Here is a 24,103-nt window from a genome sequence, read left to right as displayed (position 1 = left end):
TGTTTGTGTTCAGTGTTGTGCTGGGTTGATAAAGAACTATAAAAATACAGGGTATCTTTTTTTAACTTGGTGAGACCATTTTGCCCTATGGCTCAGCTTAGAGCCAGAGTTTGTTTAAATTATTTAGGTATAGCACTGTAGTGTAAGTGAAGGGCATAATTAATACATGCAAATATAGGAATTTATGAATAAAAACATTTGTGTTGTCAAGAGCCATTCCATGTGTGGTGGGGAGTATTGCCTTATCAAAAGGAGGGAGGACATTTGAATCTGGGAAAGCAGCCCTGAACCAAGGATAGGGGGCATGTATTTTCATTTGGTATTAACTGCCTGGTTAAGCTTCATCTCTTTGTGATCAGTTATTAAAAAATACAAGATTTTTAGGGGCTTCCCTGGTTGCGCAGTGGTTGAGAATCCGCCTGCCGATGCAGGGGACACGGATTTGAGCCCTGGACTGGGAAGATTCCACATGCCGCAGAGCAACTAAGCCTGTGCGCTACAACTACTGAAGCCCGCATGCCTGGAGCCTGTGCTCCACAATGAGAGAGGCCACCGCATTGAGAAGCCCGCTCATGGCAACGAACAGTAGCCCCCACTCACCACAACTAGAGAAAAGCCCGCGTGCAGCAACAAAGACCCAACGCAGCCAAAAAAAAAATAAATTTATTAAAAAAAAAACACAAGATTTTTAGTACACAGAAGCAAGAAATATGCTAAACATTTGATATGTTATTTCATATGTAGACTGCTTAAAACAAGTATGAAGAAGGTGGTGATATCCTTGTTTATAAGATGAAGAAACTCAGAGAAGCTGAGAGATAGCTGGGATTAAACCCCAAACTGTCTTGGTTTCTTAAGCGTATTGTTTAGCTTTTTTAAATTTTGAGAACACCTGAGAATGTGGAAAGAGTGTGTCTCTGAAGGGGGCTCCCTTTCTGGGGAATAAGCTCTATCAGTCTTAAATTTTAGTCATATTTAAATCATGATTAACATAGGAATTCACTACTAAAGTAGTATAAGGATTCTGCAAAGTAATGTAATTAATATTACTTTGTATTTAGGCGTGAATTACCCTTCACTAAGTCGGCTCATCTCACCAATCCTTGGAATGAACATAAGCCGGTAAAGATCGGACGTGATGGACAGGTTTGTTGTTTTAATTGATTCTTTAAAAAACATATTTAATCAACCCTTTTAGAGATCTTTATTGAAGGATATTCTAAAACCATTTTTGATTGAATTTGTGGGAAAGATTAAGGGAAAATATTCTTATTTGGAGTTTGTGATTACTGTGATTTTGATTGATTAATCTGACTTCCGTAATGTTGAAAGGTGGCTTTATATGGTACTTCATTAATACAATTGAAGGAAAAGTTTTCAAAGAGAATTGGCATGATTTTTACATGCTTTTTCATTATGTTACTACTGTTTGACAGATTCTGAACTTTGTATAATATATTTTAGAAATGCCATTTAATGTCTTTGCTGAAGCTTTCTGAGTAGAAGGAAGCTTTATGAAAAGGAGATAAGTATGTGTAGTCAGGTTTTCAAATCTGCAAATGAAATTAAAAGTGTGCCGTGACTTAAACCCAAACCTGTGAACCTTACGGTTTCTACATGTAATTTTGAACCAGGTTTTCATTGCTTCTAAGTGAAAATATTGGTAATTGAAAATAAAACTTAATTTAAAAAAGTCTGTAGATTAGTCTGTTTTTCTAGTTAATATAATGTATTTAAGTGCATTTAGCAATTTATTATTATGAAAATTGTTGACACACTAACACGTTTTTCCTCCACTGTATTGAGATGGATGACTTTGTCCTGATACTTCTGTGTTTTGCACAAAGAAATATTCCTTTGTTGTAGAGGGAGATTGTCACAGACTTTTTGTATAGTTAACGTTGGAGATTCTACACTTTTAATTGTTCCCCTTATATAAATACGTGAAACACTTTTAAAAGGTTTTTTAGAAACCTTTCAAGGAAATTTATCGGAATCTCATACGATCATCAGCCTTGGGAAGGAAGCCTCCAAGTCAATCTGTTTTTGTTCTTGTACATCAGGAAAATACAAGTCTATTGAAAGTTTCTCCTTTTTTTTCATCTTGTAAATTACTACTTTCCTATTCTAGGAAATTGAACTTGAATGTGGAACCCAGCTTTGTCTTCTATTTCCCCCTGATGAAAGTATTGACTTGTATCAGGTCATTCATAAAATGCGTCACAAGAGAAGAATGCATTCTCAGCCCCGGTCAAGAGGACGTCCATCCCGTCGAGAACCAGTCCGGGATGTGGGAAGGTTAGAAACGTTCTTTGGACTGATAATAGGCACATGTATCAGAATAACATGATGGAGGAATGTGATTCGTCAAAAGTTTGTCCTGCGGTAAAGAAGAAAGAGAAAATCCTCAAATCAAGCTGCATGGACTAGTTTGTGGCTTCATTGAGGATTTCACATGGTCATCTTGGTCTCAGTCATTTTTCAAGAGGAAAATGGGGATCTTTCCTTATGCAGAAAAAATTATCTGCTAAAGAGTGATAACCAGTTTAGATTAGATAATAATCTGATAATACAATGTATACCATTGAAATGAGGTAGGCCTTTGTTGCTAAGAACAGGCTAGAAAGGAGGAAGAGGAGGAAGTCTTTATTTGCAAAAATTGTTAATATTTTGTAAAAAGCCTTTTCTTTCAGGTGTGTCTCTGGATAAGCCTTATCAGATATGGGACTTTTATAAAGGATCACTAATATTTTTTCAGAAGATGACGCCTCATTTAGAGGATAAAATATTTTAAGTTATTTTGATATTCAAGAGGAGCATTATTGGGACTGTTTCAGATTTTACCATCGTGATGTGTTAACCCCATTGTCAAATATTGTCTAACTTGTACCCAGTGAATTCACACATCTTGCTGAGCTTCTGAAAACACTAGGTTCTTTCCAAAGGGGATCAAGTGGCCCTGGGAGACCCGGCAACAAACCAAAAAGAAGGGCTGTTGCTGTGTCTGTTTACAGCTTTTCCAGATGCTGGCAGTACCTGTGGACTTAAAGTGTTTTTTAGAGGATCGCCATGGTTATTGATCACTACTTATGAACTAAACAGCATTTTCCAGGAAAAGGGGGTTTAACTTGTTACAGAATTGGAGAAGTCTTTGCAAAGGACTGATATATGCCCTTCTACCCAACACCTTCCCCTGTATAGATTTGCATACAGCTAAATCTAAAATATTCTGCTAAAGACTGTTGGATGTGTGGTTGATGGGATGAAACCTTTGGTTAAGTTTCCTTTTGGTGGAAACATCCTGTGGTAGGTACAGATAATCCAACAAGAGTCCCCATTTCTTTGAGCTTAAGAAGGACACTGTCAAGTAGGTAGGAGGAAACCTGGCAGAGCCCCCTTATTTTTGGCCTAAAAGGACTGAGCACCAAGATGTCTTTTGAAGTTTTAAGCTAAGAGGTTTCCAGTGCAATACAGTACATACAAGTGAAGTTTTTACCTCAGTTTTGCAATGGACTGTAAACTATACTTACACTACACCTTCTCTCAAGCCTGCCAGGGCCTCCATATTTGTATGTGGCTTACAGCTTAAAGTCAGTAGTTGGACTACTTTATGAACTGTTACTATCATGTTTTATACCGGTCGTAAATGCACTCCCCAAACTACAAGAAAGCGGTATGTTTATTTTTTTAAACCAGCTTTTAATTTTCTTAGTCTTATTTATTGTAGATGCAACTGTTTTTATTCTGTTGGGGGGCTTGGGTTTGTTGCAGCTTTGTAGTTTGAGTGAACTTGTGTTGCAAAAGTTAATGAAAACAGTTAATATGCAGAGAAATAGCTGGAAAACTAGTGATACCAGGTTATTATGGAGTTTTTTACATTAAGGGTAAAAAGGTGTATTTATTATTACCTTAAAAACTTGGATTTTTGTTTTTCTTTTGTGTAGCTCTTTATTAAATGCTAAGTAAAATGAAGTGTATTTAATGATGTATTTACATTAACCATTGAGATTTATGGAAGATAGTGAAGAGCAGCCCTCTGCAGATAGTAAAGTTGTCACCTTCTAAAGAATACACTTTGAACTCGTTTTATGAACTCTGTTAAAACTCTGCCCCATTACGTGCCAGTTTTATTTTAAGGCATTGTCTCTGGAAAACATTCCCATAATTCCTAAATGTTATTAACTTTAGAAATTGGTTTTTCAAAGTATTAAGATTTTCAAAACTTTTCTGTAAAGTCACGTTTAATTATCAAATTTTCTGTATGATCATGTGAAAAGTGTAATTTTGTGCAAAGCAGAAGAAAAATATTTAAGAAATTCTTAATTTTCTTTAGACTTAGCCTAAAATGACATTAATACGTTTAAATATATAGATTTTAGAATTACCTGTTGTGTAATGATGATAGTTTTTTTTCCCCTTTCTTTTACCTGAATGGAGACTTTATTTGGGAAAGTGTTTTGTTAAACTGGATATTTATATTAGTTTGAGGGCAGCTCATTTACTTTTGTTTAGATTACTAAAATGCGATGTACGTATTTTGAGCAGGTTACTCTTTGCAAGTGCCTCGTCATAGCATGAGGATTACAGAGAATATCTATTCCAGCGATACATCTAAGGATTGGTGTATAGTAATTACTTTGAGGAATTAGAATTTAGGAATTTTAAGGTATTTGCTCACCAAAAATGAGGGTGTTATTTTAAAGGAAATAATGAGCTTTTTTGTGTGCTTATTTCTGTCAGAAACACTTGCTTTGCTGTTTGTTCTCCCAGCAGTTTTTGGTTTAATTTCTAATGTGTCTAATTTGTGTAGGCGTCGACCAGAAGATTATGATATTCATAACAGCAGAAAGAAACCAAGGATTGACTATGCCCCTGAGTTTCATCAGAGACCAGGTTAATATTTTATAATCCTGCAGATATTTGACTTGAAATTATTAAAAACAACAACAACAACACAAACTTCTATCATGACCCTATAGTTTTAAAAGTGAGAAAACTTTAGGATGCGACTACTTAAACCTTAGGAAATTATTAATCACATAGTAATTCCTCTTCTTTGTTAAGGTTGTTTATTCTAGTGTGACTCATTATCATAATCTGTTAATTATCTGAAATTACTAATTTATCATTATTGCACAAATGGAAACTGCACTTGTGCTTTTAAGATTAAATGTAGTTAGGGAAAGCAGTGATCTTACACTGTATTAAGCTTTTTATTCCCTTTGATACTTAGTATTTCATGTGTATACAGCTTTAAATGGAAACGGAAATAATGCTGTATTTTTCTAAATAAAAATACCTTTGACATCATTTTTTTAGAGAGGAATGGGGAATGCTTGGTTTAATCTAAAAGCAGCTTTTCAGTTAGTCTTTCCCTTACTGGAATTGAAAAAGGCAAAGTGTATTTAAGAGAAGATATTTAAAACAGTCAGTGATACACGTATAAAAATTAGGCAGTTTGGAAGTTGGTGTTAGCATTACAGCACTGTATGTGGCAAGTGGCTTGATAAGTCTCATTCTTCTCCAAAATGGGATATTCCAGAGAGTAAAATTAAATTTTTCCCCAGTAACTTGGCCACTCGGATTTTTTTACATTTTTAATTTACTGAGTACTTATGAAAAGGAGGGAGAATATTTCTCTTATTACCATGGTTCTTTCACTTATTGATAAAATGTATATATCTTCATTTTTGCAACTTTTGTTAATTTTGCTTTTCTCCCTGTACGTTTGCATTTTTTAAAACTATGGTTGACTTAGCAAGACTTGTGTATACTCAAGGTAGAGGTAAACATTTGTTTTAAGGAAGCCCTATTACAGTGTCCTCAAGATAATTCCTCTGCCCTTACCTTCCTTACGGTGCAGCATGAAGAAATTTCTGTCTAGCAAGAAGTGGGGTGTGAATTTAGAAGATCCATATGAAAATCTCTCTAGCAGTTTATAATTCTGTGATATCAGTAAGTTATTTAGTTACTTTTATCATGTAATCTGAGAAGAAAATCTGAAAGTGGAATAATACAATAATAGCATCACTATTATTTCATGGGAAGAATTGAATTGAGTGGTAAGGAAGGTTTAATTATAATGCCATAATAAAAAACATATATTTGATATACTAAAATGCTTGATGTTTAAACAGGGTATTTAAAGGATCCACGATACCAGGAAGTAGATAGGTAAGTTGGGTTCACTCTTGCTTAGTTTTGAATTACGTTCTTGGAACTGGTTTATGAATTACCTGAATTTAGTTTCACAAATCTTATTCCCAACAGACGGTTTTCAGGAGTTCGCCGAGATGTGTTTTTAAATGGGGTAAGCATCTCACTTTTTAAATTTAATGTACATAAAATCTGTATATGATTTATAACTTCTGGGCATTTTATTTATTAACATTATCATCTTTCATTTTAGTCCTACAATGATTATGTGAGGGAATTTCATAACATGGGACCACCACCACCTTGGCAAGGAATGGTTTGTATTATTCTGTTTTTGCAAGTTATTTAACTTCATTTGCAGTTCCATACATTTTGAGTGCTTACTTGGAATATGATTGTTACAGTTACCCATTAGGAGACTTAAAATACGTATCTTTGGTGATATATACTTGCATGCGGTTTTTAAAACTAAAGGCTAATGAATGATTTGATTTATATTAATAGTACCGGCTTAATTGATGAGTATTATGATCTATTATTGTAGTGGCTAGTAGTGCAAACTCTTCGGGGTTCAAATACCTTCCCTTCTCAACTCTGACCTTGGACAAGTTTCATAATATATTTTTTTCTTATAGCTTTCCTTATCTGTAAAACTCGATAAGCATCCATTCATTCTTTGGCTCATCAAACTAATATTTAGAACCTACTCTTTGCAGGCACTGTGCTTGCTCTGGGTATATGTTGGTGAATAAATTGGGCATTATGTCTATCCTTTTATGGCTTAAAATTTAATGGTATAGTCATTAATATCATTTAATGTCAACCTCAGGATTGTCAAGAAGCTAAATATACAAAATACAAGTTAAGTTTAGCATAGTGCCTGACCCTAATATTCAGTAAATTCTCTATATTAAATAAGGTTAATTAAACCCTATTCCTAAACTTTAATTTTTTTTCCTTTCTTTAAGAAAACTGGATATTCTTCTTAGAATATATCTTAAGGTATTGAGGATAGCTGAAGCATTAATCCCTAAAAAATAAAAAACTTGGAAGTTTAAGTAGTTCTGATTGTTTCTTACCTTTTTTATCTTAAATGCTGCCTGTAATGTGGCATTTCCATCTGACTTTTGTTTCACTTAGTTACTCTGTACAGATAGATGAATTATGAGGTTACTTTCCTTTAGATTCTATGAAATTAAAGAAAATATTTAATAATATTATCTTGGCACTAATTAGGGGGAGAAGTACCTTTGATTTTCCATTATTTTATAATGGCATTTAAAAGTTCATTAGCCCCTGAGTTTTGTTTTTTTTTTAAGAATACATTTGTACATAGTGGTTAAGATGACTGATTCTAGAGCCAGAATGCCTGATGTTGTGTCTAACTTCCACCCCTTTACTAGCAGTGTGATCTTAAGCAGGTTACTTAACCATTTGGTGCCTCAGTTTCCCTTTTGTAAACTAGGATTACGTAATAGTACCTATCTGTAGGGTTGCTGTGAGAATTAAATGAGCCATGTAAAGTGCTTAGGACAGTGCCTGATCCATAGTAATCACTGTGTAGTGAGGGCTCGCTGTTTTTATTAGTATGTAAATGGTATGTATAAATGTTAAATTTTGGAAGATATGTAATTAGAGAGTTTATTACACACATTTTCAACAAGCAAATAAAGAGGGTATTTTGACGAATCCTAATGCCATCAAAGTAAACGGCTTGTACAGAGTAAATTATTTGTTTGGGATGGGTGGTTTGGATAGGGGAATTCTAAGAATGGTTTGTTTACAAGGATGTTTGGTAGATGCTTATGGAAGTGGTTTTCTTTTTTTAGACTCCTTATCCTGGAATGGAACAACCTCCACACCATCCTTACTATCAGCACCATGCTCCACCTCCTCAAGCTCATCCCCCCTACTCAGGACATCACCCAGTACCACATGAAGCAAGATACAGAGATAAACGAGTAGTAAGTGAATGAGAAGGCAGAAGTATGAGGGAACTACTTAGAATTCTGTAGATAATTTGAATGTGAGGGATACCAGATTATGTTGAGTGGTAGACGGTTTCACATTCTTATTGAAGGCTGTTTTTGAAGTAATTCACAACTTGTTTTTATTAAAAATGGCTAGTTTCTTTGATTATTTAAGCAGACTATATTTGAGTTTGAGATTTCTGGGTCTTCAGTATAGTAGTTGGGCTTAGTTTATTAAATGTTATACACACACACACACACACACACACGATGACTGTGCTGGGCCACATAAACATCCTTTTATCTTCCCACATGATGAAGAGCATGCATATCTGAGAGGACCAGTCAGAGCAGTAGTTTCCTAGCCTATCTTTGAGATACTTTCATCTGTCATTTATTTCCTTATCCTCATAAAGATACTAATCCTTCAAAATAAAGTCATACTAGGATCTTTAATGTTCGGTTAAACAATTTGAGAATACTAATTGACTAATAGACTTTAATTTAATAGTGGTTTTTTTTTTTTCAGTCACAGAAGAAGACATATACAGCCTATATGTATGATGAAATCTTAGTTGACTAGCTGGATTGTGTTTTTAAAAATGCCTTTTGTAAATGATCATATTTTCAAAAGAAGTTTTTCTGAGATTGCTTTATCAAAATGTACTTTTAAACAAGTTCTATTTCTGTTGTAGCTTTTTTGTTAGTATATATGTATATATTTCATACTTAGGTAATATTCACATATTTATTATATGTGAAAGGTAGTGTGAAATTGTTTTTGAACCTTATATTTTATATATTTAAGCTGACTTTTGAAGAGACCAATTTCAGTAAGTAAAGAATTGAGAACTAAGAGTAGAAATCTAGAGCAGGGGTCAAGTTTAGAAATATCCACGGTAACAACCTTGCACCTCAGTTGCTTATCTTACCCTTCGTTGTCCTCCTCAACCTTTTGTGTATTATTAGCTCTGTGTGGAATAGACTACAATCTTACTGCAGTACATATTTTCTTAAAATTCTGTCAAATTCCACAAATTGTCATTAACAATGATTCAGTCTGAAAAAAATCAGGAATGGAAGAATTCTTAATTTCACCTTTAGAGGGCAGAGTTGGTTTGGTTTAGTTTGTAGACTCAGGAGGAAAAATAAGTAGAGCTCACCTGTTGCAGAAAAACATTGATGACATTTAGCGTAGTTGACAGCATGTATTGATGTATTTATTGATCATGTGGTTGATGGTCATCAGGTGATTATTTTGGCATAAATCTTACTAAAGGGATTGGATGGAGAAATCATCAAAGTTAAATAGAAAACTGCATGAAGTGATTTTTTAATGAGATTTGAATAATCCTCTGTTGTAGGTGTCTAATTAGTAAGACATCAAAATCCTTTCTCTAAACAATGTCAGAATTACATTCTGTGAATTAATAGGGCATTTCTTTAGATTCTTTCTCTACAATGAAGGGACACATAAATTCCGTTTGATTTTTGACATACCTTACCCATTTCTTACCTTTTCTAGCATGATTATGATATGAGGGTGGATGATTTCCTTCGTCGAACACAAGCTGTTGTCAGTGGTCGGAGAAGTAGACCTCGTGAAAGAGATCGGGAGCGAGAGCGAGACCGCCCTAGAGATAACAGAAGAGACAGAGAACGAGATAGAGGACGTGATAGAGAAAGAGAAAGAGAGAGATTATGTGATCGGGACAGAGACCGAGGGGAGAGAGGTCGATATAGAAGATAATGTGCTTTTGGAAGCACTGATTGTTTAAAAATAAAAAGAATCTTGTATTTTTCTTTTTGTGTGTGTTTACAAGTAGTAAATTTATTTTCAACTGTCTACTTAAAGTTCATTGTGTAGAAGGATTTATTATGACCCTCTTTGTTCCAAGCATGCAGTATAATAAGAACTGGAAAAACTCAAATCCTCCAAAAAATGCACAGTTGACAATTTGAGTTGAGACTTTTATTGGGGCAGAATGGAACAGTCCAAGAATGTAGATATTGATTCAGTCTCCATAAATGTTCACCTACATATAGTATGTTCATCCTAGAGTTATTTTTTGTTTTCTTTCTTTTGAATCTTGATGGATGACTGCCACAATATTTTGCTTTGATGTATTTCTAAATGTAGGTGCACACGGTTCAGTAAAAATAATGCTGCTATCAAGTATGCAAATATTGAAATATGATGGTTTGACTGTATGGCAGTGTTGTAGCAGCCTCTTGGTTTTTCCTTTTTTTTAATCTTAAAAAAAGTCACTTTTTATGTTTCTTCCGTCTTCAATGATGACAGCAATATTAAGAAGACATTGCTATCTAATTTTTAGTCTTTTTAGATAAAAAATTCCTATGTTCAGTAGCATGGTTGATGCTATTGTTTAGCCTTCCCCTCCAAACTGTATACATTGGCTTGGAATGTTCACAACTTGCGTGTGTGGCAGCGGAAGATAATTCCCATATTCTACATTGCTACTGTTTTGTATAAAATAAATTGGTAAAGATTGACACTTATGTCTTGTATTTCTTTCTTGTCTGTATGCAAGTTTGTTTCCTTATATATTAGTGGACATAAAAGAATGCTTTGTGTTCAGGAATTGTGAACCCCAGTTGTCTCTTTTTGCATATTTTATGAAATGATTAACTTACGTCAATTATATTAAAAGCTTACTTATATTTCTAATATAAGAACTAATGGTACACAGTGGAGTTTCGTTAGTATTTTGGTTAAGTATTCATCTGATAACATTTTTGGATCTCCTCTGATTATAGGATTGTTTTTTCAGGTTTTGTGTTGGTTTGTGTGTAACTTTGATAAGTTAGCTACTTTAGGTATTTTCTATTTTACTTTTAGAATACACTTTTAAAATTTAGCCCTCTTATAGTTACTTATTTTAAGTTAATCAAGTTAATCATCAATCCCTCTCAGTAATAACAAGCTGTATAAAATACAGTTTATGAGAGTTTTTTTTGTACTTTATTTTGAGTTATACCTATAGTTTTGGCCTTTGTTATGTTGAATATTTAAATATTTGGGATATTTGACCACATTTTTTTGTTTTCATACATTGTCATAATTGTGTTCTGTACCAGATCATGATTACAGTTTTATATTTACTCTATATTAGTCTCAAGAACACAGGAACTTCACTGTTGAAGGATACCTAAAACTATCAGTTTACTGCTTTCATATGCTCACTGGTATTTAGAATATTTTTCCATTCAGTTACAATTAGTAGGTATATTTACCTATTTCAAAAATAAAGCATAAGGATTTAAGTCTGTGCAGTGTGGTAGAGAAGAAAGAACATTTAACTGTATTACGAAACCTGGGTTCTAGATTCAGCATTGCCTTTGATTAAACCAGTTGGTAATACATGGTAAGTCATTTCACTGACATTTTGTTTGTATTCATCAGTATGTTTTACAAGTTGATATCTAAGGTTTTCTTTTCAAGTTCTTAAACTCTGAAGGATTTCTAAAATGTAGAGGAATCACGAAAAATGTTACTTTATGAGATAAGTAGGTAATATTAAAGTCATCTTTCTGAAATAATCATAGTAATAATAAAATATACATCATGTTGAGCACTTTGTATTTAAAGTCACTTTGTGCTTTCACGTACTGACTTCATCTTCATATAGCATCTCACTCTGTATTTTTATACATGGAGAGATAGGCCCAAAGAGGTTAATAATTTGCTCAAGATTATAAAGGTGGTAATTGATGGAGCCAAGATTCCACCCATATATTTCAGCCAGTTTGGTGTTTTTGAAGAAGCCATCTCATCATTTGGAAAAAATAGAAAAATATTTTAAATGATGGTGCTGGGTTCTACTAAGGATATTAAACATTTCAAGCTTCCTTATTAAAAGAAGTGTCCAATCACATGTTAACGTGTGCTTTGTATTTTAGGTGTTAAGATGCTTAGTATCCAGTTAATCTATTCTAAAAAGCTAACATTTACTGATTTCTTACTATGTTATGTATTCTGTATACTTAATGTTAGCTGATTTACTCCTCACAATAACTGGTTTTTCTCCTCATGATTTTTTTGAATGAAAAAACTGACAGAGGAACGTGGTGTGAAAGATTGAATGATAATTTTTTTTCCTATGCAAAGAAATCAAAATAATAGAAGTGTAAAATGGAAATTTTGATTAGCTATTTGAAGACATTTATGACAGCCTTCCTTATTGTGAGAAGCATAGTTTCTTCCATGTATTCTACAATATTGACTGTAAAAATCTATACATCAGCAGCATGTTCAAGTCAAACAAAATTGTTATTCAGAGTGGTTTTCTTTTTGTCTTCTTGTTTGTTTGTTTGTTTTGGCAGCATGGGATCTTAGTTCCCTGACCAGGGATTGAACCCGGCCACCGCAGTGAAAGCACCAAATCTTAACCACTGGACACCAGGGAATTCCCTATTCAGAGTTTAGAAATTCAGGGTTTTTATTAGGTGGAGAAAAATTCAAGGGAGGGAAATGTAATTCAGGTATGTCACTTGTCTTTTGGCTTTGCTTTCCTCTATAATGACTTTATTCTCAGGCATAGTCTTAAGTATTCCAAAAATGGCCATTACCATCTCCAGGCTTCTATTATCCATATAGTTCTCAGTGTCAGAAGGAGAGAGACCATTTTTCCAACAAGTTTCCATATGAATTCCACAAAAGAACTCTGAATAGCCATGCTGGTTTCATGGAGCCAGGTCTGATCCAATGTGTGTGTCCAGGGAAATGGTGTTCTTTGACTAGCCAGCACTGGAGGCAAGAGAAGCTGGGGCTATTATGTCAGTGCCACTGGAATTACATCAGGAGCGACAGTTCCCAAATGACATGGACAAGTAGATAGCTGTTAAATGCGTGTTCTCTCATAGAACTAATATCTCTATGTCTGATTTTTCACTCAGAATATTTTGTCATCATAGGCATAGCTTCCTTCTGTTCTTGGATGTCTCTTTTCACCCTGCTGTAGAATGCCTTGGTCACTCACCTGAAAGACATAGATCCTGCTTTGTGCTATCACTAAAATTATGATCTTAAGGCATCGATGTATGTAATAATAAGGAAATACGAGTTTTTGCAGCATTTCACTGACTATGCTAGAGTTCCCTGACTGCAAGGTAAGGGTGACTGTTCACACATGGGTCATTTTATCTCAACTTTTAAAATTTTGTTTGATTTGGATAGAAAACATTCCAAATGTAATTTGATGTACATATTAAAAATTGAGGCACATGTGACACTATTCATCCAAACCTTTAGACTTCAAGTTCCTTGTAGTAGGAATAGGTATCTTAGAACTTAAACAATTCATAGTATTCTATCCTCTGTATTATGGGTCATCTAAGTTTTTTCTCCTTTTCATGCTCTTAAGTCTTTGTGTTTCCCTTTCAGTTTCTTCTCTATGTCCTAAATTTTTCTGTGACACCTGAAAGACTATTCATTCCTACAAATGATATTCAGGGTATAACAGGTCAGAAAACTGTTCCAGATCTTGGCGTCCACTGAACTCACGCAAAGGAACTTTTTTTTTAATTACGTGGCAAAAGACAGGAGGCTGCAGTTAGCCTCAAATAGTTTTCAAAGGACTCAATGATTTTGGAATGTGAGCTCAGTACTTTTGGTTGGAAATAATCAATGGGCAAACAACTGGCTTATAAGAGTGCAAAAATTCCTACTACCCACTTCATCTGTAGTGGTTTTCAGAAGTGGATGAGAATTTTGATAGAAAATTAGGAAATGTGTTTTTTATGGGAACATACTATTTAGATTAAAGGTATTTCTTTTACTATGGGGGTAATCGTATTTTTCCTCTAACTCCTGAGGGTTTTTTTGTGGTTTTTTTTGCGGTACACGGGCCTCTCACTGTTGTGGCCTCTCCCGTTGCGGAGCACAGGCTCCGGACGCGCAGGCTCAGTGGCCACGTCTCACGGGCCCAGCTGCTCCGCGGCATGTAGGATCTTCCCAGACCGGGGCACGAACCCGCGTCCACTGCATCGGCAGGCGGACTCTCAACCACTGCGCTACCAGGGAAGCCCCTTCTGAGAGTTTTTAACTGAAGTCTATGGAGATAGAATATTATTGGGATTAATTTTAAGCTCAAAATACTCAATTTTTAAATTTTTGTTTTCAAAACAATGCACATAAAATATTTACTATATATAAACTTCCTTTTGGATAAGAAATCTCCATTTGTGTCATTTCTTGTTTCAAAATCATATTCTGTTGTAGAAAAACTTGTACAAGAACTGCTTACTTTGTAAGCAGACCTCTTTAGAAATGTACATTATCTGTACTATAGCAGCTGTTTTTCATCACTGCAGTGAGGTCATAGAGCTTGAGAGAGAATTTGAGAACAGATCCATTGACTCTAATAAATTCTAAATAATAGTCACAGTGAATGTTACTGATTTCTTTTATAGCCTCCATTCATTGTTTTGTCCATCCTAACAGTTCTTCAATTATCACCAAAGTATCCCACCCTGCAAGAACCCATGTGATTCAGAATTAGTTGGCCCCATCCTCAGAGAGTGAACTTGATTGGCCAGGGTTATCCCATTCCTTTAGGAACTCATGAATCAGGGCATGGCATTCCTTTTGCCAGGACTTGGCTTAAAATTAGGCAGTTTACCATACTTAGGCCAATGAAATGCCATGGGAGTTTTTCTGAGAATTTCTGGGAAAGGTTTGCCTGCTCTTTGGAGAGAGTCACTGAAATAGATACTTTTCATCTCATGGGACTAAATTATGTGAATGTGAAGTGTGGAAATGTTTTAACTATTTTGCCAGCTTCAGGGAACTGGTTTAAGGATAAATCCAACAAACAATAGGACAACCCGTTCTGTCTTGCATCATAGAATAGGGTAGAGATTTCTGTAATCTTTGAGGAACTTTTCTACTTCACTGGGCCTTGAACCAAAGATGCTGTAAGTACAGTCAAGGATTTACAGAAATAAGGAAAAATCATTGGGAAGAGGTCATAGATCTGAGTAAAACAGAGGGTGAGTGAGGGTGCAGGATCAATATGGACAAACATCTTGATAAAACAAGTTACATTTCAGCTCAAGAAAAAGTGACACAGGGTTATGCTTTGCACTTGAACTCATCCGACCCAAGTGCTGATGTGGGGAAAAGGTGCTCAGAGCACATTGGAGTTTATAGTAAAAATCTGGTAAAGGGAGAAAAGGGAAGGGAGAAATTTAATGATGTTACATTTAATCTTTACATCCTCTCTCTCCAGTAGGCGCTTCAGACTTTATTGCTAGTAGGCAATAAAGTCAGGCTTTGAGCCACATTGTTTTAACTCAGTAGCCCACAATCTTCTGAGAGGAGGAAGGAAGAGCTTATTTCTCCTCTGTTTGGGAATGTGTTTCCTGGTGCAATCTGGCAAAAGAGTCGAGATATGATGTTGATTAGGAATGAAGGAAAAAAAATAAAAAAATTTTTAAAACATTTAAAAATTTTAAATTCATTTAAATTTGTTGTTTAATTGAAGCATAATTGAAATGTAACATTATATTAGTTTGAGGTGTACATGATTTGGTATTTATGTATTGTGAAATTATCACCACAGTAAATTTAGTTAACATCCATCACCACGTGTAAGTTTTTTTCTTGTGATGAGGACTTTTAATATTTACTCTCAACAGTTTTCGCATATGCAATATGATGTTAGCTATAGTCACCATGCTGTTAAAATTACATCTCCATGACTTGCTTATTTTGTAATGGGATGTTTGTACCTTTTTTACCCCTTTCAGCCATTTTGCCCACCTCCACCACCTGCCACCTTTGGTAACCACCAACCTATTTTCTGTATAAAATTTTTACTTTAAAGATTTTTCTTTTAGATTCCATCCACATTTAAGTGAAATTGTACAGTATTTGTCTTTGACTTGTTTCACTTGGCATAATGCCCTCAAGGTCCATCTGTGTTGTCAGAAATAGCAAGATTTCATTCTTTTCTTATGGCTGAATAATATTCCATAGTGTGTATGCCACACTTTCTTTATTCAGACATCAATGGACACTCAGGTTATGTCTGCATCTTGGCTATTGTAAATTTGCAATGAACATGGACGTGCATATATCTTCTTGAATTAGTGCTTTCGTTTTCTTTGGGTAAGTACCCAGGAGTGAAATTGCTGGATTGTATGGTAGTTCTATTTTTTAGTTTTTTGAGGAGCCTACACACTGTTCTGCATAGTGGTTGCACAAGTTTGCAATCTCAGCAACAGTACAGGAGGGTTCCCTTTTCTTCATATCCTCACCAACACTTGTTATTTCTTGTCTTTTTGATAATACCCAATCTAACAGGTGTGAGGTGATATTTTGATTTGCATTTTCCTGATGATTAGTGATCATGAGCACTTTTTCATGAACCTGTTGGCCATCTGTTTCTCTTCTTTGGAAAATAGCTATTCAGAACTTCTACCATTTTTTAATTGGATTTTTTTGGGGTTTTGTTTTTTTGCTATTGAGTTGTATGAGTTTTTTAATATATTTTGGATATTAACACCTTATATATATGATTTGCAAATATTTTCTCCCATTCTGTAGGCTGCCTTTTCATTTTGTTGATGATTCCCTTTGCTGTGCAGAGGCTTTTTAGTTTGATGTGTAGGCATACTATGGAGATAATTGCAGGTTCAATTCCAGACCACTGTAATAAAGCAAATATCTCAGTAAAACTAGTCACATGAAATTTTTGGTTTCCCGGTGCATTTAAGTTATGTTTACACTATATTATAGTCTATTAGGTGTGCAATAGCAATACGTCTAAAAAAACTATGTACCTTTGTTAAAAAACACTTTATTGCTAAAAAATGATAGCCATCATCTGGCAAAAAAAATGTTAACCATCATCTAGCAATGCAAGGTTGCCACAAACCTTCAATTTGTAAAAAAAAAAATGCAGTATCAGTAAAGCACATTAAAGGGTAGTGCAATAAAACAAGGTTGCTTATAGTCTCACTGTTTTTTGTTTTGTTTTGTTTTTTTGCGGTACGTGGGCCTCTCACTGTTGTGGCCTCTCCCGTTGAGGAGCACAGGCTCCAGATGCGCAGGCACAGCGGCCATGGCTCACGGGCCCAGCCGCTCCGCGGCATGTGGGATCCTCCTGGACCGGGGCACGAACCCGTGTCCCGTGCATCGGCAGGCGGACTCTCAACCACTGCGCCACCAGGGAAGCCTGTTCTTATTTTTTTCAGGTATATACCCAGGAGAGGAATTGCTGGATCATATTTTTATTGTTTTGAGGAACCTCCATACTGTTTTCCATAGTGGCTGCACCAATTTACATTCCCACCAACAATATACAAGTGTTCCCTTTTCTCCACATCCTCTCCAACATTTGTTATTCATAGACTTTTTGATGCTAGCCATTCTGGCAGGTGTGAGGTGATACCTCACTGTAGTTTTGATTTGCATTTCTCTAATAGTTAGCAATGTTGAGTATATTTTTGAATGCCTGTTAGCCATCTGTACATCTTCTTTGGAAAAAATGTCTATTTGAGACTTGTGCCCATTCTTTGATTGTGTTATTTGTTTTCTTTGATAATGAATTGTATGAGCTGTTTGTGTATTTTGGATATTAACCGCTTGTTAGGTAATTTACAAATATTTTCTCCCATTCTGTAGATTGTATTTTTGTTCTGCCGATGGTTTCCTTTCCTGTGCAAAAGGTTTTATGTTAATTAGGTCATTTGTTTATTGCTGCTTTTATTTCTTTTGCCTTAGGAGACTGATCTAAGAAAATATTGCTGTGATTTATGTCAAAGAGTGTTCTACCTATGTTCCCTTCTAGGAGTTTTATAGTTTCAGGTCTTATATTTAAACCTTTAAACCATTTTGAGTTCATTTTTGTATAATGTACAGGAATGGTCTAATCTCATTGTTTTTAATGTGGCTGTCCAGTTTTCCCAGCACCACCTGTTGAAGAGACTCTTTTCTCTGTTACATATTCTTGCTAACTTTCTCAGAGATTGACCATAGGTGTGTGGGATTATTTCCAGGCTCTGTATTCTGTTCCATTGATCTATGTGTCTGTTTTTGTGCCAATACCACACTGTTTTCATTACTGTAGCTTTGTCGTATATGTAGTCTGAAGTCTGGAAGAATTATACGTCCAGCTTTGTTCTTTATCCTCAGGACTGCTGTGGCAATTTGGGGTCTTTTGGTGTTCCATATAAATTTTAGTATTATTTGTTCTAGTTCTGTGAAAAATGTCCTGGGTATTTTGATCAGGACTGCACTAAATCTGTAGATAGCTTTGGGTACTAAGGCAGTTTTAATAATACTAATTCTTCCAACCCAAGAGCACAGGATATCGTTCCATTTCTTTGAATCATCTTCAATTTCTTTCATCAATGTTTTATAGTTTTCAGCCTGTAGGTCTTTCACCTCCTTGATTAAGTCTATTCCTAGGTATTTTATTATTTTTATGTGATTTTAAACAGGATTTTTATCTTACTTTCTTCTGACATTTCATTATTATTTTATAGAAATGCAACAGATTTCTTTGTATTGATCTTGTATCCTGCATCCTTGCTGAAATTATTTGTTAGTTCTAATAGTTTTTGTGTGGAGACTTTAGTGTTCTCTATATAGGCTATCATGTCATCTGCAAATAGTGACAGTTTTACCTCTTCCCTTCCAATTTGGATACTTTTTATTTACTTTTTGTATCTGATTGCTGTGGTTAGGACTTCAAAAACTATGTTAAATAGAGGCATTGGGAGTGGCATCCTTGTCTTGTTCCTGAATTTAGAGATAAGGTTTTCAGCTTATCACTGTTTGTTGTGAGTTTGTCATAAATGGCCTTTATTATGTTGAAATATGTTCCCTCTATACCCACTTTGATGAAAGTTTTTGTCATGAATGGATGATGAATTTTATCAGTTGCTTTTTGTGCATCTATTGAGATATTCATGTGATTTTTATCTTTCCTTTTGTTAATGTGGTATATCACATTGATTGATTTACATATGTTGAATCATCCTTGTGACCCTGGAATGAATCCAACTTGATCATGGTGTGTGATTCTTTTTATGTATTGTTGGATTCAGTTTGCTAATATTTTTCGTTAGCTAATATTTTTTTAAGGATTTTTGCATCTATATTCATTAATGATATCCACCTATAATTTTCTTTTTTTATGTTTGACTGGTTTTGGTATCAGGGTAATTGTGGTCTTGTAGAATGAATTTGGGAGTGTTCCCTTCTCTTCACTTTTTTGAAATAGTTTGAGAAGGATAGGTATAAATTCTTTTTTATATGTTTGGTAGAATTCCCCAGTGAAGCCATCTGGTCCTGGACTTTTGTTTCCTGGGAGTCTTTTTAAATTTCAAATTCAATTTCACTTCTAGTTATTGGTCTGTTCAAATTGTCTGTTTCTTTTTGAATCAGTCTTGGCAGGCTATATGCTCCTAGAAACTTGTCCATTTCTTCTAGGTTGTCCAATTTGTTGGCATATAATTGTTCATAGTATTCTTTTATGATTTTTTGAATTTCTGTGGAATTGGTTGTTATTTCTCCTCTTTTATTTCTTTTGTTTTTTCGGGTCCTCTCTTTCTTCTTGGTGGGCTTGGCTAAAGATTAATCAATTTTGTTTAACTTTTCAAAAAACCAGTTCTTGGTTTGATTTTTCTATTGTTTTTTGATGTCTATTTCATTTGTTTCCTCTCTGATGATTATTACTTCCTTCCTTCTGCCAACTTTCAGCTTTCTTTGTTCTTCTAATTCCTTTAGTTGATAGATTAGGTTGTTTGAGATTTTTCTTATTTCTGGAGGAAGGCCTGCATCACTATGAACTTCCCTCTTAGAACTGCTTTTTGTTGCAACCCCTAGATTTTGGAAAGCTGTGTTTCCATTTTTATTTGTCTTGAGGTGTTTTCCTTTTTCCTCTTTGATTTCATTGTTGACCCACATTTTTGGTAGTAACATGTGGTTTGGTCTCCATATGTTTGTTCTTTTCCCAATTTTCTTTCTTTAGCTGATTTCCAGTTTCATGCTACTGTGATCAGAAAAATGCTTGGTATAGTTTCTATCCTCATAAGTTTGTTGATGCTTGTTTTGCGACCTAGTATGTGATCTATATTGGAGAGCATTCCATGTGCACTGGAAAAGAATGTGTATTTCTTATTTTTTTTAGAAGTAATGTCCTGTAGATACCAAGTAAATTCGACTGGTCTATTGTGCCATTTAAGACCACTGTTGCTTTATTGATATTTGTCTGGATGATTGGCCCATTGATGTCAGAGGGGTTTTAAAGTCTCCTGCTATTATAGTACTATTGTCAAGTCCTCCCTTTGTGTCTGTTAGTATTTGCTATATATATTTAGGTGCTCCTGTATTGGGTGTGTATATGTTAACAAGTGTAATATCCTCTTTTTGCTTTCCCTTTATTATTCTGTAATGCCCTTCTTTGTCTTTCATTATGGCCTTTCAAAGTTTATTTTGTCTGATATGAGTATTGCTACCTCTGCTTTCTTGTTGTTTTCATTTACATGAAATATCTTTTCCTACCTCCTCACTTTCAGTCTGTATGTCTTTTGCCCTGAAGTGAGTCTCTGGTAAGGCACCATACTGAAGGCTCTTGTTCTTTTTTTTTTTTTGGCAGTACACGGGCCTCTCACTGTTGTGGCCTCTTCCGTTGCAGAGCATAGGCTCTGGATGCGCAGGCTCAGCGGCCATGGCTCATGGGCCCAGCCACTCTGCGGCATGTGGGATCTTCCCAGACCGGGGCATGAACCTATGTCCCCTGCATCAGCAGGCGGACTCTCAACCACTGCGCCACCAGGGAAGCCCTCTTGTTCTTTTTTATCCAGTCAGCTGCCCTATGTCTTTTGGTTGGAGCATTTAGTCCATTAACATGTAAAGGAATTTTTGATAGTTATTAATGACTTATTGCCATTCTAAAACTGTTTTCCAGTTGTTTTTGTAGTTTTTTTCTGTTCATTTCTTCTTTTTGTTTTTCTGTTGTGGTTTGATGATTTTATTTCATAGTATGCTTGGGATCCATCTTTTTGATTTTTGTGTATCTATTGTACATTTTTGATTTGTGGTTATCGTGGGGTTCATATATGTTAACCCATAATTATATCTACTTTCTTTAAACTAATAGTCATTTAAGTTTAAACACATTCTAAGAGATTAATTTTTTATTCCTCTCCCTCATATTTTGTGTTTTTGATATTATATTTTACATCTTCATGCTTATCCCTTTACTGTTTATGGTAGTTATAGTTGCTTTTGCAATATTTTTTTGTCTTTTAATCTATGTACTGGCTTATTTAAGTGCTCTTCAGGAAAAAAAGTGATCTTCAATCCTTACTTTATATTGGCTGTTTCTACTGTGATTATCCCTTTCCTATAGATTCTTACTTCTTTTTCATTTAGAGAAGACCCATCAACATTTCTTTTTGGGTAGGTTTATTATTGCCAAATTTTTTTAGTTATTGCTTGTCTGAGAAGTTCTTTATCTCTCCTATTTTAAATGACAGTCTTGCTGGGTAGAGTATCCTAGGTTGCAAATTTTTCCCTTTCAGGAATTTGAATAGATCATGCTGCCCCCCTTCTGGCCTGAAAGTTTCTGCAGAGAAATCAGATAATAGCCTTATAGTGATCCTTTTGTATATGACTCTTTGTCTTTCTCTTGCTGCCTTTAGAATTCTCTCTTTATTTTTAACTCTTGTCATTAATTATGATATGTCTTATTCTGGGTCTGTCTGAGTTCATGTTGTTTCAGATCCTCTGTGTTTTCTATACCTGGATGTCTGTTTCCTTCTTTAGATTTGGGAATTTTTCAGCCATAATTTCTTCAAATACATCTCGATAACTTTTCTCTCTCTTTCATCTTCTGGAACCCCTAAAATGCAAATGTTGCATGTTTTATGCTATCCCAAAGATCTCATGTTACTTTATTTTTATTTATTTGTCTTTTGTTCTGATTGGGTGATTTTCATTCTATTTTCTAGATTACTTATGCATTCTTCTGTGTCATTTAGTATTCTATTCATTGCTTCTAGAGTGCTTTTTATCTCAGATATTGAATTATCTATTTTTGTTTGTGTCTTCTTTATATTTTCTAGTTCCCTGTTAAAATGATCTGTGCTTAGATGAATTCTCTTTCCTAATTCAATTAGCATTTTTATTATCAACCGTTTGAATTCTTTGTCTGGTAGACTGATTATCTCTGTTTCATTATTTTTTTTCAGGGGTTTTGTCTTGCTCTTTCAATTGAGAGTAGTTCTCTGCCTTTTCATTTTACTTGCTCTGTCTCTGTGAATATAGGTGAAACAGTTACCTTTTGTGGTCCTGAAGTGGTGTTCTTATGTGGAAGCATCCTTATGTAGACCTTGTGTGCCTTTGGTGGGAGGGCTGTGTTTGATGTGGATTCCAGTCACACATTTCCTTAGGGTGTGCTGGTAGCTATCACCTTGGTGTAGGGGTTGTGGCTGGTGATGGAGAAGCCTGAGCCTGTGCAGGGTGTGAGGTGGAACTTCCACTCTGCTCAGTGGCCATCTCTACCCTTTCACAGGTGGAGTCTGCTCCCAAGGTGCTGGAGCAGAAGGTTGAGAATCTGGCTGGAGCTGGTTGTGTGTTCCATTTAAGTGTGTGTTTTTCTTCCTCCCTGCACTGGGGTCTTTTCCCCAAAGCAGGGGAGTACTGAAGCAAGTGGGGCTCCTGTGCTTACAGTGGTCTGATGCACTGGTTGTGTAGGCATCTGTGGCTACCTCAGACACAGCTCACATTCACATCTCTTCCCCTGTTGTGGTCACTCCAGATCTAGTGCTAGGTTGTGGCATCAAGTGGGCAGGGCTGGAGCATTTGCTCATCTGGGATTGCATACTTGTGGTCACAGGAGTTCAAGCAGCTGTGCTGCCATCAGAAGTCTGGGCTGCTTATGGGGTGCTGTCTTAGTAAGCACCAACAATGGCCTCCACCATCCCACCTGTAAACACCCCAGGCCCCAGGTCACCTCTGCATCCCAAGATTGAATCTTTTCCCAGTTGGTGGGAAATCTCCCTAGATCCAGGGCCAAGCTGTGGTGTGGAGTGGGTGAGGTAGGAGTGTTTGCTTGGCTTGGACTCGGGAGCCCAGTGAGGCAGCAACCACTAGGGCTGACCTCTCTCCGCCCTGTCTGTTGGCAAGCCAGCACCCTTGCATTCCACACGAGTGGAGCCCAGGCTTCTCCAGACTTTCTATCTGTCCCAGCAGTTCTCCAAGCAGCCAAGGGAACTTGTCTCCTTCCTGTAGGACCCTAGAACTGGGATGCCCAGTCTGTGACTTGACCCACTCACTTCCCAGGGTGAGTGTCCATCTGTGCAATCTCTCTTTTCCTCTTAGTACCCTCCCAGGGGTATTTGTCCCAGACCGGTGCTTTTTTTCTTGTCCTACTCAATTATGTGTGTATCTTACTTACAGCCTTGGTTTGTAGGAGTTCTGCCACTTTCCAGTTAGTTTTCCATGAGAATTGTTCCACCTGTAGATGTATTTTTGATGTGTTTGTGTGGGGAGGTGAGCTCCACATCATCTTGCTCCACCACCATTTGATCTTCCTCTGATCAGTGATCGTTGATGTTACTATTGCAAAAAGATTATGACTCACTGAAGGCTCAAGATGATTAGTATTTATTACCAATAAGGTGTTTTTAAATAGAGATATGTACATTTTGAAGATGAAATATATTTGACATAAAACATTATGTAATTTAAGTTGTATAATGTATTGATTTGATACATTTATATTCAATATATTGTAATAGGATAGCCATTTTTCATGATAGTTCACACCTCTATCATGTCACATAATTATTTCTTTTTGTGGTTGGAATAATTAAGATGTAGTCCCTTAGCAAGTTTGATGATTATAATATAATATGGTTGTCCATATTCACTGTACTATACCTTAGATCTCTAGGACTTATTTTTCTATGAGATGCAGATCTGTACCCTTAAAAGACAT

General features: G+C 35.6%; 1 protein-coding gene across 4 annotated transcripts in view; it reads left to right on the top strand.

The window, feature by feature from the left end:
- YTHDC1 (YTH N6-methyladenosine RNA binding protein C1) overlaps positions 1–10,642 on the top strand; it is a 34,727-nt gene extending 24,085 nt beyond the window's left edge. For 2 of the 4 annotated variants that reach the window (XM_033425547.2, XM_004268345.4), the window contains 8 exons: positions 1,062–1,146; positions 2,132–2,298; positions 4,811–4,893; positions 6,138–6,174; positions 6,247–6,310; positions 6,410–6,472; positions 7,986–8,120; positions 9,652–10,642. In XM_033425547.2, coding sequence (XP_033281438.1) covers positions 1,062–1,146; positions 2,132–2,298; positions 4,811–4,893; positions 6,138–6,174; positions 6,247–6,310; positions 6,410–6,472; positions 7,986–8,120; positions 9,652–9,876 — 859 coding nt within the window. In that variant the 3' untranslated portion in view covers positions 9,877–10,642. The remainder of the gene's footprint in view (positions 1–1,061; positions 1,147–2,131; positions 2,299–4,810; positions 4,894–6,137; positions 6,175–6,246; positions 6,311–6,409; positions 6,473–7,985; positions 8,121–9,651) is intronic. The other 2 variants (XM_033425548.2, XM_004268346.4) reach the window with 1 other exon arrangement.
- The last annotated feature ends 13,461 nt before the right edge of the window (positions 10,643–24,103 follow it).

This window comes from Orcinus orca, chromosome 4, assembly GCF_937001465.1.
Source record: "Orcinus orca chromosome 4, mOrcOrc1.1, whole genome shotgun sequence".
Classification (NCBI taxonomy): domain Eukaryota; kingdom Metazoa; phylum Chordata; class Mammalia; order Artiodactyla; family Delphinidae; genus Orcinus; species Orcinus orca.
This window is presented reverse-complemented; position numbering and strand designations above follow the sequence as displayed.